At 39.9% G+C, this 15,339-nt stretch overlaps 1 protein-coding gene across 1 annotated transcript in view; it reads right to left on the bottom strand.

Moving 5' to 3' along the window:
- Positions 1-9,426, bottom strand: part of POU2AF2 (POU class 2 homeobox associating factor 2) — a 32,828-nt gene extending 23,402 nt beyond the window's left edge. The window contains exons 1-2 of the mRNA XM_033121439.1: positions 9,346-9,426; positions 1,896-2,005 (exon numbers count right to left, since the gene is read on the bottom strand). Coding sequence (XP_032977330.1) covers positions 1,896-2,005; positions 9,346-9,355 — 120 coding nt within the window. The 5' untranslated portion in view covers positions 9,356-9,426. The remainder of the gene's footprint in view (positions 1-1,895; positions 2,006-9,345) is intronic.
- Between the last annotated feature and the right edge of the window lie 5,913 nt (positions 9,427-15,339).

The raw sequence follows: 15,339 nt of genomic DNA, 5'->3' as shown, positions 1-15,339 counted from the left end.
CACAGGATTAGTATGTTTATCAAATGAGATAACACAGAAGGAAGTGCACTTTAAATTGTCCTTATGTAAATAGCATTACAGACTTCATATCACATGGCCATGCTGGCTGGTCTTTTGTCTTTAGCCTTCAGTCCTGTGCTTTCAGTGTCACGGGGCCAGTAGAAATACTCAACAAATTCCTATCTGGGGAGCGATAAGAGCCTCGGCTGTGGTGTGTGAGGATTGGATGCTTTGCTCTTTGCTCCATGGGAAAGAATCACCTAAAGGAGCTTGTTACCAATGGCCATTCCTTGGCTCCAGCCCAAAAACTGTGTTAATAGACATGGGACAGGGACCAGGAAGCTGCATGTTAAAATTAAACCAAATAATGTGGCTTATTATTAATTATGCTTATGTGGTTGTAGCTCTTTAAAAGTAAAAACTTATCAAAAATGAAGAAAACACACTATGTGATAGTCACAGATCTTGAACAAGAAGTTATGTTAAGCAATGTTTTAAAGAAAACTATATTTATATCTACCATTTGGATATATACCTTCTTGTATTTTTATGTAACTCTGTCGGGTATAGGGCCTTATCATTTGCATACAGGTATTGATGACACTCCAAGGGGTGAGTTATATCCTCACGCACATCAGGCAGACACAGTATCTGCTCCTCGTTTATGGTTTTATTCTCATTGTGACTCGTGTCTTCCTAATTGACAGCATGCCTGGAATTTTCACAATTTTAGTTATAGTGGCGGCCAAGCAATTCACATTACTTCCCTGAAGCTGTGGTTCATTGAGAGAAGACTCTGAATTCTCTCTCTCTCTCTCTCTCTCTCTCTCTCTCTCTCTCTCTCTCTCTCTCTCTTTCTCTCAGCTAGATTGGTTTGGATATTTTTAACACACACTGATGATTCTGAGCAGGCATTATGAGAAACACTGCACTAGGAGCAGACAAGGAGCCAAATCTTTAGATGTCTCTTTATCAGCTAAGCTCTGTTTGTTGCACTAGAAGAGAGGAGATGGTTTAAAAGAAAGGGAGGCAGCAAATGTACAGAAAAGGTGTTGTTGGATGGGAGGAATTGAATCTGGGGTAGCTCACTTGAAATAAATTCTACAAGTTTAATTTGAGAACAGCATTGACTGTGGTGCCAAATTTCTGAGCAGACACATGGGGAGACCCAGCACCCACTGAGCAGACACACTGGGAATTCTAGGTACTGTACATGGTTGTCTCAGATATTCCTGGCCTTCTGCTCTCAGGTCCTGCACCCAGCATTCATGCCTGACATTCATGTTATGTTTTACCTAATAGAATAATGATTATGTTATGTTTTACCTGATAGAAAAATGATTAGATACCCATCTTTGACAGCCAATTGCTATTTCTATTCTAGAATCATTTTGTGTAGGTACATAAACGTTTTAAGCATAGAATGGTGCTATTGATGAAGACACGGATGGCAGATAGATGTTTTAGATTTAAGACATCTCCTACTAGGATTTTACTATCTGACTTTGCATTTTACAGAGAGGATTTTTCTAAGTTCTCTTATCAGGTTTAGAATAACGTGGATGAAGGCCAGCATTGTTTGCACCGACTGAGCCTTTGTTAATTCCTGACTGGGGGAAAAGAAAAAGGACGCATTATTCTTTCATTGCTACTATTGCCAGCCAGTAAGTTCTTAGTAGAGCTCTTGGAATGTTTGCTTGTGGCTTGACAGATGTGCCATAGTGTTAATAATAGTAATTCTATTGTTTGTGCCAGTTGAAGGAGGGCTTTGTGATCGAGAATACCAGACTCAAGAGGTGAGAAATTGGTGTGTAGATAAAGGGAGAGGGGAGAACTAACCTTAATAGAGGACTTAAAGCCCCAAAGACTACAGACTGTATTAAATTGAGACTTACATTAAATCTTGAGTTGCTTGTCTGCCTGGATCGCTTTTCTGCCAGTAGGTCTTTGACTGTGTGCTTCACTCGCACACCTTGATACACTCGTTTGCTGTAGTCTCCTGGGACTGAAGCAGATGGAATAGTAACAATCAAATGCGGACAGAGTGATTAGGGGAACCTCTGGAGGAAGGTATGCAGGGCTGATAATTATCATGCTATTTTCTCGTTAGAATGATAGACTTGAATTTGAAGTGACTTCAGTAGAGGTCATTCAGTCCCATCCTGGTCCTTGACAGAAACTCATCCAAGCTCTGCATAAGTGAAACACTATTATTCCGTCTTCTACACAACAGCTCTTCAAAATGTTCTCTTTTTTTTGTACTCTGGTTTGTTAAGACTTACTCCAGGAATACTTAAAATTTATGCTTCTATCACAAGATCAGGGATTGGATGCAATTGGAAATCATGCTTCTTATTACATGACGCAAAAGTTAGATTTGCATGATTCAGGTTACAGAGAGACAGTATTCCTGCTGCATAGTAATTCTACTTAAAGTGGTGAGCAGGTCAACGGGACTGTTTTAAGAAGATTATGTTCCTAAGAAGAAAGTCATTTGTTTCTGTTTACTGTACTAATTTATGTATTTTTTATTTTTGAAAATACAGTGATTCAACATGAGGAGTTGCTGAGTTGAAACTAGGCAAGGATAAGGGAAGAGTCATTCATTCATTTAACAAATATTTATTAAGCACTTACCACATATACTTATTGAACATATTATAGTGCTTGACAATTTACATGTATTATTTCATTTGATCCATTTTACAGATGAAGAAATTGATGTTGGGGGCTAAGCTATTTTGCCAAGCTCTCATAGCTACTTATCAGGTGACTTAGTAGCTGAGATCCAGATGTAGGTCTAATTGTAGCTCTAACGACCACAAAAAATTGCCATTTTTACCCTGAGGAAATTACAGAGAGATAACAGACTATGTTTCCTCAAGGTTCTGAAATTGGCAACATTGCTTCTAGGGAGAGTGAGCTCCTCGTCACTAAGGATGATCAAGCAAAAACAGGAGAACTTTTTGTTTGGATTAGTATAGAAACTATTTAAGCACTGAATTAGTAGTTGAACTAGAGGAATGATAAGATATTTTCTAACTCTGAAATTGTTGTTCTGTAGAAGGTTGGATGGTTTCAATTCATTGAAGTGTTGCTGGCTTACCAGACATTTCAGCTGGCACAGAATCCAGCACCAGTGTGTGTGGCAGAACATACTAACATACGCATATATATGCATTAAGTATATAACCAAAAATATTCTCTAGTTGAATTTGTAGATAGTCTGGGATATATTTGACTTAGGAGTCAAATCTCATTACAAAGAGAATGAAAAGAAGAAACCAAACCCAAACCACAGACAGAGTGATGGGTTGAATACAAAAGGCTGTTGGCCTGGGAGTCGGTACTACACAACCATGCATTAGTCACTGATTTGGGAAAATCACGATCCTCAGCCCCATTTTCTTCATCTGTAAAGTAGGCATAATAATCACCTCATAGCTGACTTCAGAGTTTTATAAGATATGTACGGGAAAATGCTTTGAAAACTACCAAGTTTACACAAAATGCCTGTACAAAATGAAGGAGAAAAAAATATCTAGTTTCCAAGACAATGTATTATTTAATTCAAGTAAAGCCACACACAATCTGATTTCAGCAAAATAAAGTTATTTGAATGGTCCTTTGGGTCTAATTTTGACAGGATTTGGTCTACATATCTTTTAATTAAAGAGACTTGAAGTATTCTTTCAAATCAGCCTCAGATTTGAAGCTTAATGACCTTATGTTTGTTCCAAAGGAATCAGTGTTCCTAGAATTGTGTGTGATGTCTTCTCTCTTAGGAAAGCCTAAGCGAGTCACCAATTATTTACCGAGTGTTTTCTGTATCAGGCATTGTGAGCTGTTGGGTGGGAGGAGAGAAATACTTACAAAATAATTATAACGCAAATGTGCTAAGTACAAGAGAAATATGACTAGGATATTCGGAAAAACACAGAAAGTGTCAATGCCTTGTGAGGGTGGGAGGGAGTTAAGGATGTCAAGGTGACTCCTGAACCGAGGTAAGGGTGTGTGGCGATGGCAAAATGGGCAAGAGCTTTCAGGCATAGAGAGCAAGAGTAGAAAGAGGAGTGTGAAGGAGTTAGTGGTAGGAAGAGAGCCTGTGGAAACGAAGTGAATAGGGCTCAGTGATGAAGTTTCTTGTGTGCAAGGGCGTTTGGACTTCATCCTATCAGTACTGAGCCATTGCAGGCTTTTAAGCATGGGCATAGTGTGGTTAGACTTGCATTTTAGATAGACTTTTCCTGCTTCTGTGTGAAGGGGGTGGACTTCAGAATCACAAAACTGTAGGGATTCTAGAGTAATTCCAGCAAGAGTAGTGATAAATAGGAGAGCAAGGAGCAGACAGATTTGGAAATTATTTAGATGTGGGAGGGAAAGGAGAGGGAAGAGTCAAGGGTGATTCTCAAGTTTCCACCATGGGGTTAGTCTGGAACATGAGGTCCAGAGTCAGCATGTTGATTGTAATGAAACCAAGAAAGAGAATGAACGAAATTTCTTGGGAACAGTTTGAAAGGTAGAGGCCCATGATGGCACACATAGAGACAACGTGTCTGGCACATTGGAAAAAAAAGGCCATGCTACTCCCAAGGGCTGTGAGAATCAATATCTTGAGAACTCCTACAACGCCAATTCTTGACACACTGGTTGGAAAGCTCTGGACTCAATGGCTAAAGACGGAAGCCTGGGGAACATCCCCACTTGAAGAGTTGTCAGAGGAAGAGAGGACCTCTGAAGAAGAAGAAGGAAACGGCTGGAGAAGAACCAGGAAAAAAACCAGAGAAATATGTCATCACAGAATTCAGGGGAAGAGATTTCAAGAAAGAAGGAAAAAGTATGAAATGCAGCAGAATGATCCAGGGAGATGAAGACAGCAAAACATCCAATACTTTCAATTCAGTATTGGTGTTAGACTTCAGCAGTGGCAATTTTGGACGTGTTGGGTAGCTAGAATCTTGTTCCATATGTCTGATCTCCTCTCCCAATACTCTCTCCTTACAGATAATAATGTCAAGGGAAAAGGTGGAGACAGGGAAAGAAACTACTTCTTATTGAAGTTTGAATGAGAAAGGGAAGCAGGAGGTTGGATGATAGTTGGAGAGAACTCCAGGGTCAAGGAGAGGTTTGCTTATGTTTTTATATCTACCTATGGGTAGATATTTGAGGGTATTTAAATTTGAGGATATTTAAATTTGAGGATATTTAAACAGGACAGAGGAAGGGGCTAAAGATTTAGCAAAGAGGGAGAAAATGGTGGAAGTATGTTTTAAAAAGGAAGCAAGAAACTGGGATCGAGGGACAAATTGGCTCTCAGCCACTGAAACTGGAACAAAGAAGGGCAGGGGAGAGTGGCAACTGGGTGGAAAGCCCAGTGACTAAGACACCTCTAGTGCCCCTAGAAGCAGCTTGGTGTAGGAGAATGACTCAAGTACAAAATGTCAGAACACGGCAGAGGACAAAGCCAGATAGACAAGTCAAAGGGAGAATACACAACAGTGGTCCTTGAAGTCTGATCTCGGGACCAGCAGCAGCAGCTAGAAACTTAGACATGCAGATTCTCAGGTTCTCCTCCAGATGTACTGAGTCAGAAGCTTAGGTGTGGGGGCCCAGCAATCTGTATTTTAATAAGCCCTCCAGGAGACTGATGTTCTCTGAAGTTTGAGAACCACAGGTATACAAAAGAGTAAGGACTGTATATGGTTTCTGTGGAGGTGGGGGCCAAGTCTAGCCTAGGCATCCCTGGCTGAGCAAAAAGGGAAACATCTGACTGGTTGATGCTGGCTGTGGACTTAGGAATGAGAAGGAGAAATGGGTGGGAGTTGAAGAGGATCACGCTGGATCTGTTGTGTGTTGGCAGTCTTGGTTTCACTTTTTTTCGGAAGGGCTTTTTAATTGATGATTTCAATTTGAATGCCTATTTATGCTTTATGTGTATGCCAAAAAGCCTAGAGGAAATACACCTATTCTAAATAAGTTTAACAAATAACCACATGGTAATAAATAGAAGGATAAAGTTCATGAGATGGCAAGTAACCAGATCAACACTTCTGAAGTTTTGTCATAAAACAATCAGTCTTACGTACTAGTTGGCACCAACTTAGTGCAAAGTTTGGGGCTATATATGCCACAGGGGATGCAAAATAAGTTTAGAACACATAACAGATGTACTCAAAGAGATCCTATTTTAGTGAGAGAAATAAGACATTCACATGTGAAAGAGTACGGGAGGGGAAGAGTACACTTTGAATTGTTGATGGACGTTTTGTGGGAAGGGATGGGACTTAGGTTGGACTTCGAAGGATGTGGATGGGTTAGGAGGAGGAAGAAAGGTATTGCAGACATCAGGCATGGCATGAGCAAAAGCAGAGGCAGGAAGGAGCAAGGCACGTGTAGAAAGGGTAAGGAACTAGTGTGAGTGCGGTGGCTTAATTGTACATCTACGAAATAGCTCTGAAACGATGGTAATTAAAGCTATGGAAATCAAGTTCTCCAAGGAAGACTTTGTATCAAAAGAAGAGTAGAGATCCAAGCACTGAATCTCAGGAAAATGCTGCAGTTCTGATGCTCAGAGGAAGGCAGGGGACAGGGAATGTTGAGGGGGGCATGGGGGAGGGGAGGTCAGAAATGTAGGCGGGTAATGTACCAGAGTGGTAGCATCAGGGAAATGAAAGAAAGAGGGAGTATAGAGAAAGAGGAATAACCCGTGGTGTCAGGTAGCTGGCACCTAGTAGGTGTTCAATAAATATTTGTGAAGTAAATAAAATGCCTCAGAGAAGCTAAGGAAAATGAAGGCCCAGAAAACCATAAGGTTTGGAAAGGTACAGATCTTTTTTAAAAGTTGGGAGAGCAATTTCACAAGAGGTGGGGATGAAACCTTTTCTCTGGTGGTGACTAAACAGGGGCAGTCGGGATAAACCATGTTCTGAAGCTGTAGTACAAAAGAGAAAATACCAACAGTTTGCATAGCACATCAGGTGAATTAAAATAAATTGTAACTAAACAATGGAACACAGCACAAATTCTTTAAATGATCATCTATAATATTCTTCATGTTTTTGAGAATTCTGACAGTGCCTTAACCTACCCTGCCCTCCTTTTTTGGAGAGGAGTGATATTTAGAGGTTTAAAATGTTACCAGTATTCCTACTCCCAAACATTGTTTTCCCTGTGCATTGTGTCTATTTAAAGACTCCACACCTGCATAAACCAGGAGAGGGTGAAGAGTTTTTATTCAAATACTCTAGATACAAACTTGCATTCAGATCAGTTGTTGAGAAAACAAAGACATGTGTTTCCGGAGAGAAAATACAAGCAAATTTATTAATAAGAATCAATTTAACCTCTAGAATTTGGAAAAAAATTTTGTACTATAGTATTATGACTGTATATACGTATATATGCAGCAAATTGTCTCAGTCACGTCCTCTCCTTATTCCTCCTGTTTACTTTGCTGAATTTGGCCCATAGTACAGTGAAAGGCGCTGATGCTTTCATATTGTTTTTGAAAAGTAAACATTTTCTGTATCAAATCAAACTCTATGTTCTGAAATTGAATATTTAAAACATAGGTAATTCCTAAACTGCTTTTAGTTATTAAATATCAAATACATTTATGGAATTTGAAGCACTTTCTTATTTTATTATTTTTTGATGACATTCTATTCTTTGGAATACTTTTTTTTTTTTTTTTTGCTTTTAAATTCTATAGAGACTCTAAACAGGTTTTTGTTACATGGAAATAAAGCGGTAGTTCAAAACAACAACAACAACAAAATACAGCAAAAAACCATGCTGTAAATTGAGAAAAGAACAATTCGCATTTTGAATTACATCATTAGACAATGGCGGATTTAAGATAATAGGTGATGTATCTCTGAAGAGTAGACTCTCAAGGTACAGAATGTAAGCACACTACTACTCAAGACAGAGCAGAATAAAAATCCCGAATGGTGGCTTATTGGTGGACGGTGTCCATGCTGGTTCTATTTCTGCGGGTCAGGGAAGTGCTAAGAATGAGTTCTGAACAGCCCAGTGGCAATGCAGGGTGTTGGTGTGCCATGTGGCTCGGCTCTGTGGGTGCCCTGCTCCTGAAGCCACTAACCCAGCTCAGCCTGCCTTGCTGAGGATCAGAGTCCCCTCAACAAGAGGAGGCAGATACCCACTGAGGAATCTGATATAGGTCCCCACCCTTTAGAAGTTCAGCATTTGTGGTTCCACTTCTGATTTGGGGAAATGACATCACATTAATTTCATTATGGGAAACTTCCATAAGAATACAAGGAAAGGCAAGTTCAGCTACCAATTTTGAAATGTTCAAAATATTAATTATTAAGCAGAAACTAATATATACCACTTATGAAACCTCAACTGGAATAAAGACTGAAACTTTTAAAGGAGTAGTGAGGCCAAATTAGTGAAGCTGTTAGGATTTTGTAGAAGTTTGGTTTGCCAATACAGCAGGCATCCACAAGCGAACCTTTTCTTCCACATTTTAAGCCTCATAGCAGGCTCCCAAATCTTAGTATTTCTGTCAATAACCAATTCCATGCTGCAGAACGTAGATGCATTTATGGCTCTTGCTATCTTCTTATTTTTTGAGATCAGACTTTGAAAAGCTGTGATGTTTTAAAAAATACTATTTTTTCTTTTAAGGTATTTTACAACACATTTTGAAATATTTCTCCTGTCATTATTTATTCACATTTAAAATGCTAACTTTCTAATCTCAGATTTGTTCCTAAACAAATTCTATGTTGACACTAACATCTGTATCTTCAGAGTGAACAAACTGAGAAAGATCTATAGTTTGAATTAATGAAACAGTGGCTCAAACTCTTCCTTATCTTCTGTATCTGGAAAGTCCTTCATTTTTAGCCTAAGAGCTTAAAGCAAGATGCATGAATAAAAGCTGTTTCTGGTTCTATATAAATGCGAATTCTTCTTCTGCACTTTTCTTAAAATTGAAGGTTAACTAAAAGTTGTTACATTTAACATAAAAGTTCACTATACTGAAAAAGAATGCTTTAAAATCCAAGTCCTCATTTTATAAAAATAATGTTCAATAGAGTTGATGTTTCAGAATAAGTACATACCTGAACTCTATGCAGCAAAGTAAATCTAACAATTAGTAATTAAATATGACTAGAATTACGAAAATGTTACCAAGAGTTCTAAATTGTTGGTCCCTGGTCTGTATTTTTATATTTTTATGTGTCCTAGACAGAGTTAAAGGTATTTCTTCTTGTCCTTTGCTTTATGTTATGATTTTGTGATATCAAAAATAAACATTTGGATTATTAAAGTCTTTTTTTTTTCTAATTTTAATAATTGACATTGACTCACCACTTTCCATAGTGGATGGTTCTCGTGAATTTCTTTCTTAATGGCAACGTAGGGTTTCTGGTGAATGGCGTATTCTCCTTGATCTCCTGGAAAGGTCAGCCTGATACTGATGGGAAAGGCTTCTGTGCATGGTAGTGATGCTTCTGAAATGACTTGCTTTAGATTTGATTAAATGCAAATCCTTTGGTGTCTGTTTCTCTACAATTTGCATCCCCAATGTAGATTATATATGAAGGTACTTTTTTCCTCCAGAAGATTTTTATTCAGTAACAATGAGTTTCCATTAGGAACAAACTCTTTTAAAAGTTTATTATGGAAACAAAGAATTGATTCTTTTTTATGAATCACAGTGGTATTTCTATCCTTTTAATTTAGAATTAGGTTTTAAAAAATAGAATGTATGAAAAAGCCCGTATTTCCCAGTAGGAAATAAAGGTACAATGCCTGTAATATTTAAATTATGGAATGATTTTTAACAGTTAGCCATCTTTCAGATATAGACGGAATCCCAGGAAGACATTTTTATTTAGGAATAAAAATAAAAATGAATGTCATCTTAACGAAATTGGATAGCCTTTTTATTACATAACAAAACCTAAACATATGATCAGCAGCAGAGGTTCCTAAACATTGTGGAGTTGGTTAAAACTCCCTTTGTCCAGCCCCTATCCCCATTCTAATACAAAAATCTTTTGAAGTAGGGCCCAGATAGCTGTATTTTAAAATAAACGTTCTGATTTTTTTTAAAAGGGCCTTTTTTGATGCACAGTAACGTCGTGAACTCCTCTAGAGCAAAATTTAAAGAAACCAAATTTTAGGTACTTTCTGACATTTTCCTCATTCATCTTCATCCACAATTGCTTAATCTAATCTAAACTAATGTTGGTTCTGTCTCCTGATCCTAAACAGTTACTTACTGACATCTTCCTAGTCAGTGTGGATTTGTGTAACACTTGGTATTTCAGGGTTTCAAATGGGTATCATCTAGTGTTTCCTCCAACCTGGCTGCCTGTATCACATGTCCTAATCACATGTCGGATCCATGGAATTTAGAGAGCAGTTGTTCTCAGGGTGTGTTCTGGAGATCCCCAGGGCTCCTGGAGACTGGGTTCAGAAGACCTATGAAGTCCAAACTAATTTCATAATAAAACTAATAGGTTATTTACCTTTTTCTCTCTCATTCTCCCTTGAATGTACAGAGGAGTTTTCCAGAGGCTACATGACGTGTGATATAGTAACAGACTGAATGGAGAAGTAGATATGAGAATCCAGCTGTTTTCTATGAAACCAGACATTTAGGACATTTGCAAAATTGTAAAACAGTGCCACCCCTCTCAATAAAGCTTTTTGATAAGGAAAGCATAGTTATTTTTTATTAAAGGTTATTTATAGCAACATGTAATAGCTTATTATTTGAAATTAATAATATTTTTAAATTCTTAGTTTTAATTTTTAATATAATAAATATATGTGGATATAAGTCATAGTAAAAAAGAGCTCTTTGCGGTCCTCGATAATTTTTAAGAAAGGGGTCCTGAAGCCAAAGGTTTGAGACCTGCTCATCAGGAAGGATATCTGTAGTTTAAATGAGTTTCCAGGGTGCTCTAACTCACAGTCAAATTTGACACATTTGTGTCTGTGCCTCTCTTACTGATAGACTACACTTCTTAGGGTTGCTACATTTCTAAAAGAAGTCGGGTAACACATAATTTGTCTCAATTTCCCAGTTTACAGCACCTGTTTCCTTTACTCCTTTAAGCAAAGGAGAAGAAAGAGGAAAAGCATAACTATACGGATCCTATAGCCTCCGAGATTTGTATCTTTTTTCAAGCAGAGGTGCCCCAGCAGTCATCCCAATTCATTCCTGCTTACTCATCCAACCAATAGCTCTCCATTAAAATAAAACATTAAATCATTAAGTGAACTTACTATGATTTTCTTTTTTTTTTAAATGAATTCCTTGACTTTATTATTATTTTTTTCCCCCTTCTTTCTCCTCCCCCTGCTCCCACTCTGGTTCAAGCCATTGTTTCTCAGTCTAGTTGTGTAGGACACAGCTCCCTGGCCCTGCTGGTATTATGAGCCTTGCGCTCTTCCCTTTTGGAGGCAGTCGGTCGGCTGTTCACGGCAGCTCTCGCCGGCTGCCGACCACTCACGATGGCTGCTGGCCACTCACGCTGGCCACCGCCGCTCCTGGCAGCCCATGGCAGCCCATGGCAGCCCACGGCAGCCCACGGCAGCCCACAGCCTGCCATCGGTGCTAGGAGCACGGCTCTCCAACCACCTGAGCCACTGGGCCGGCCCGTGAACTTACTATTTCTCTAGTATATTCCTCCAGCATGTAGATTGTTCTAGACACTGTACTTTTAAAAGAGGCTGGAATATTTTAAATATTTCAAGCAGGATGGAACCATTTTAAAACACAGATGTGACACTCCATTGCTTGTGGAATAAAGTCCAACCTCCTCAGCATGGCCTTCAAAGCTCTCTGTGATCTGGGCCCATCCTACCTTTCCTACCTTGTCTACCATTTCTTCCCTCCACGCAGCCTCTATGCCAGTGCACAGTGTGGTCCTGGACCACCTGCCTCAGAATCACCTGCAATGCTTAAAAAAATGCCATTTATCCTAGAAATACTGAATCAGAATACTTGGCGATGATGCCAGGTAATCTACGTTTTAAACAAGCTCCCTCTACCTCCCCTTCATATGATTCTTTTTTTAAAAATTAAATTTATTGGGGTGACAAAGGTTAGTAAAATTGAATAGGTTTCAAGTGTACAATTGTACAACACATCATCTGTATCTCACATTGTGTGTTTGCCACCCAGAGTCAGTTCTCCTTCCATCACCATATAGTATTTGATCCTTATCTACCCTGTACCCTTATCTACCACCCTCTCTCCCTCCCCCTCCGGTAACCACTAAACTGTGGTTTGTGTCTATGAGTTTTCGTTTCTTCATTTGTTTGTCTTGTGATTCTTAATAAATATGGAAGCCCCAGTTCTAGCTCTTGCTGATAACTCAGTGGTCTTCAAGATTCAGTACAAATGCTATCTTCTCCCCAGAGTTTGCTTGTATATTCACCAAGATGGAGTCACTGGCCCATTTAATAGTGCCTCTTGCTTGAATCTCTGTAATGACACTTATTTCATGCTGCTTTTCCATTCTGGCCACTCGTTTGCATATCCACCCCCTCCCCCCAACCAGATTGTCTCTCTCCTTCTCTCTAAATTCCCACACTACTTAACTGTGTGTATGGTGCTGTACACATAGTAGGTCCCCAGTGAGTGCTGGCCATGCTGAACTCTGCCATAGAATCCATCAGAAACAATGGTTTCTGGGTATGAGCTGCAGTACATAAAAGATGAAGTATAGCATCATTTTTCATGATGAAGGAACGTTACAAATGTAACCCCTTTCTCTTTCAAAAATCAGAACACAACACTGAGGAGTTTGTAACCATCGCCCTGTAGGCTGGTCCTGTACCCAAAACTCAAAGTCATGAGGATTTTCTAGAGGAAGTTTGATGTAGAAATGTCCTTGCAGAAGCATTGTAGATGTTAAATGTCATCGTAAGAGCTGAAATGCATGCAAGCTGGGAAATTGATTTGCAATAGATACGTGCTCATGCTATAAAAACCCTCTCGTACACTTGCTGCATTTGCATGGAACTCCAGCATTGTTTACATAGAATTAAGTACATTTAAAAAAAAAAAAATCCCAGAAACGGTTGTATTCTTATACCAAGGAAAAGAATCTTTGGCAGATTTGAGTGGATAGTTGTTGCTGGAAGGATGTGTGTTGGTGATGGGTGTTATCTGTTTTGTTCAGTTGTTGTTGAGTTCAGAAACAGTGCACATGTGCAGTCAGGGGCATTGTTGGGTCGCAGCGAGGTACGATGATGGTCTGGGGCAGCCTGTGAAGGAGGGGAGAACAAGGGTAGGTTTGGATAGAGTAAACACATATCCACAGAGCACAGACATGAGTACTATTTGTCTTCTTTATCTCGTATCGGGAACACCCCTCAGATACTCCCAACCACAACGTTTCTGTATCAGCTTCCTTATTCATTCCATGGCTGGGCACCTGCTGTGTGGCTTGGGTAGCTCCTGAGCTTAGACACAGTGGAGGTGAGGGTGTGGAGGGCAGGTGTGAGAGACGCAGGGGCAGCCACCTCTGTTCCTCCCCGCTGTATCTTTGTTCCAAGGCTTTCTAGTATTTCCAAGGCCTATCTGTAAGAAAGAATTGAAGGAAACAATTAAGGCTGCTTAGTGGTTTGGGGGAAATGTTCTACTCCTTTTACACAGTGGATAGGGACCCAGGGACACCCTTACTATAGGGTACAGGAGAAGAAGGGAAAGGATTCTACTAGGACATAGAAGAGAAATGTGCTAGTAACACTTGAGATGCCTCTTAAATGGAGAAACGAATGAGCATTGTGACAAAAATAAGAACTATATATTTGGTTTCTAACCTGGGTTCTTGACAGAGCTCCTAAGACCCTTGTATTTTCCTGAGCAATAGGGGTGCTAGGAGCATCTCGTTTTTCTAATATTTGGTCTTTGACTCCAGTGCCTGACACAGAACTACTAAATCTCTCGGAATTTCCTGGATGACAAGCGTGTCTTTGTTCTAATAAGGCAACACTTAGTGGTTCCTGGATAGCTTCAGGATGGGAGCTGGTCACCAGAAAGACAAACGCATGATTAGAAACTTGGAACTTTCTGCCCTACCACGCATCCTCCAGGGAGGGAGGGCTGGAGATTGACTTAATAATTACTCATACTAATATGAAGAAGCCTCAATAAAAGTCCCTAAACTACAGGGCCCAAAAGCTTAAATGTTGGTGAACACAACTTGCTGGGAAAGCAATACCTTCATAGAGGACATGGCAGCTCTGTCCCCCTTGCTTTGTGTATCTCTTCTTTTTGACTATACCTGAGTTGTATTTTTTTATAATAAATTGGTTAATAGTAAGTAAACTCTTTCTCTGGGTTCTGTGAACAGTTTTAGCAAATTATTGAACTTCAGGAAGGAATCATGGGAACTCCCAATTTAGAGCTGGTAGTCAGAAGTACATGTGACAACCTGGGACTTGTGATTGGTGTCTGAAATGGGGAGGAAGTCTTATGGGACTGAACCCTTAACCTGTGGGGTCTGCTCTAACTCTCTGTAGTTAGTGTCAGAATTTAATTTAATTGGAGGACACTCAGTCAGCATCCACTGAGAACTGGAGAATTGCTTGGTGTGCGAAAACCCACACATTTGGTGTCAGAAGTGTTTGAGTAGGGAAGTTTCTCACTTTTTCTTTTTCCCGCCTTTCAGGCATGAACAAACACATGCCCAATGGGCCTGGTGGAATTCTCACATGCAGACAGATATTTCTTTCCTTCCTATACTTGGATGGGTGTGAAGATTGGTGGGGCTCAGGCACTCTGAGGGGGTGGCTGCATCTGTCCCCATGGCAAGTTTCTGGGTCTGCTCCATCAGCTTCATGCTTCACTGAGTGGGAGAGGCATAGTCATCCTGAAGAAGACTGAGCAGAGAGGAGGGGTTTCACCACCAGGGTTTGCCATGTAAGTGTAAAGATGGCTGGAGAATAGAGCCAATAGCTGGCCTGAGGTACAATGAAGGGCAGGGAAGATGCCAGATGTGTTACTCTAAGCCAGCTGATTTGTCATTTGAAGGAACGAACCTGCCCGACATTTATAGTAGTAGGGTGACCTGGCCACTTGTCATCCCATTCTTCTACAGGTGGCTAATTGCATGGCTGCAAGCTTTCCCTCGAATCCGAAAACAGCTGTTTTGCAAATATTCTGGCATTTGGGCATGTGGAAGCTCAGTTGGAGACTAAAATGTGGATACTAGACTGTTTCCACTGGAAGGGACATTGGACATCAGGCAGCCTATATTCCTCAGTTCGCATGGGAAAAAAATGCTATCCTAGAGCTGCTGGATCAGAGCAGGTCACCACTTCTGGAAAAATGGTTAA

The sequence above is a fragment of the Rhinolophus ferrumequinum genome, chromosome 11, assembly GCF_004115265.2.
Source record: "Rhinolophus ferrumequinum isolate MPI-CBG mRhiFer1 chromosome 11, mRhiFer1_v1.p, whole genome shotgun sequence".
In the NCBI taxonomy this organism is placed as follows: Eukaryota; Metazoa; Chordata; class Mammalia; order Chiroptera; family Rhinolophidae; genus Rhinolophus; species Rhinolophus ferrumequinum.
Note: the sequence above shows the minus strand (reverse complement) of the source record. Positions and strands in the feature narration are given on the sequence as shown.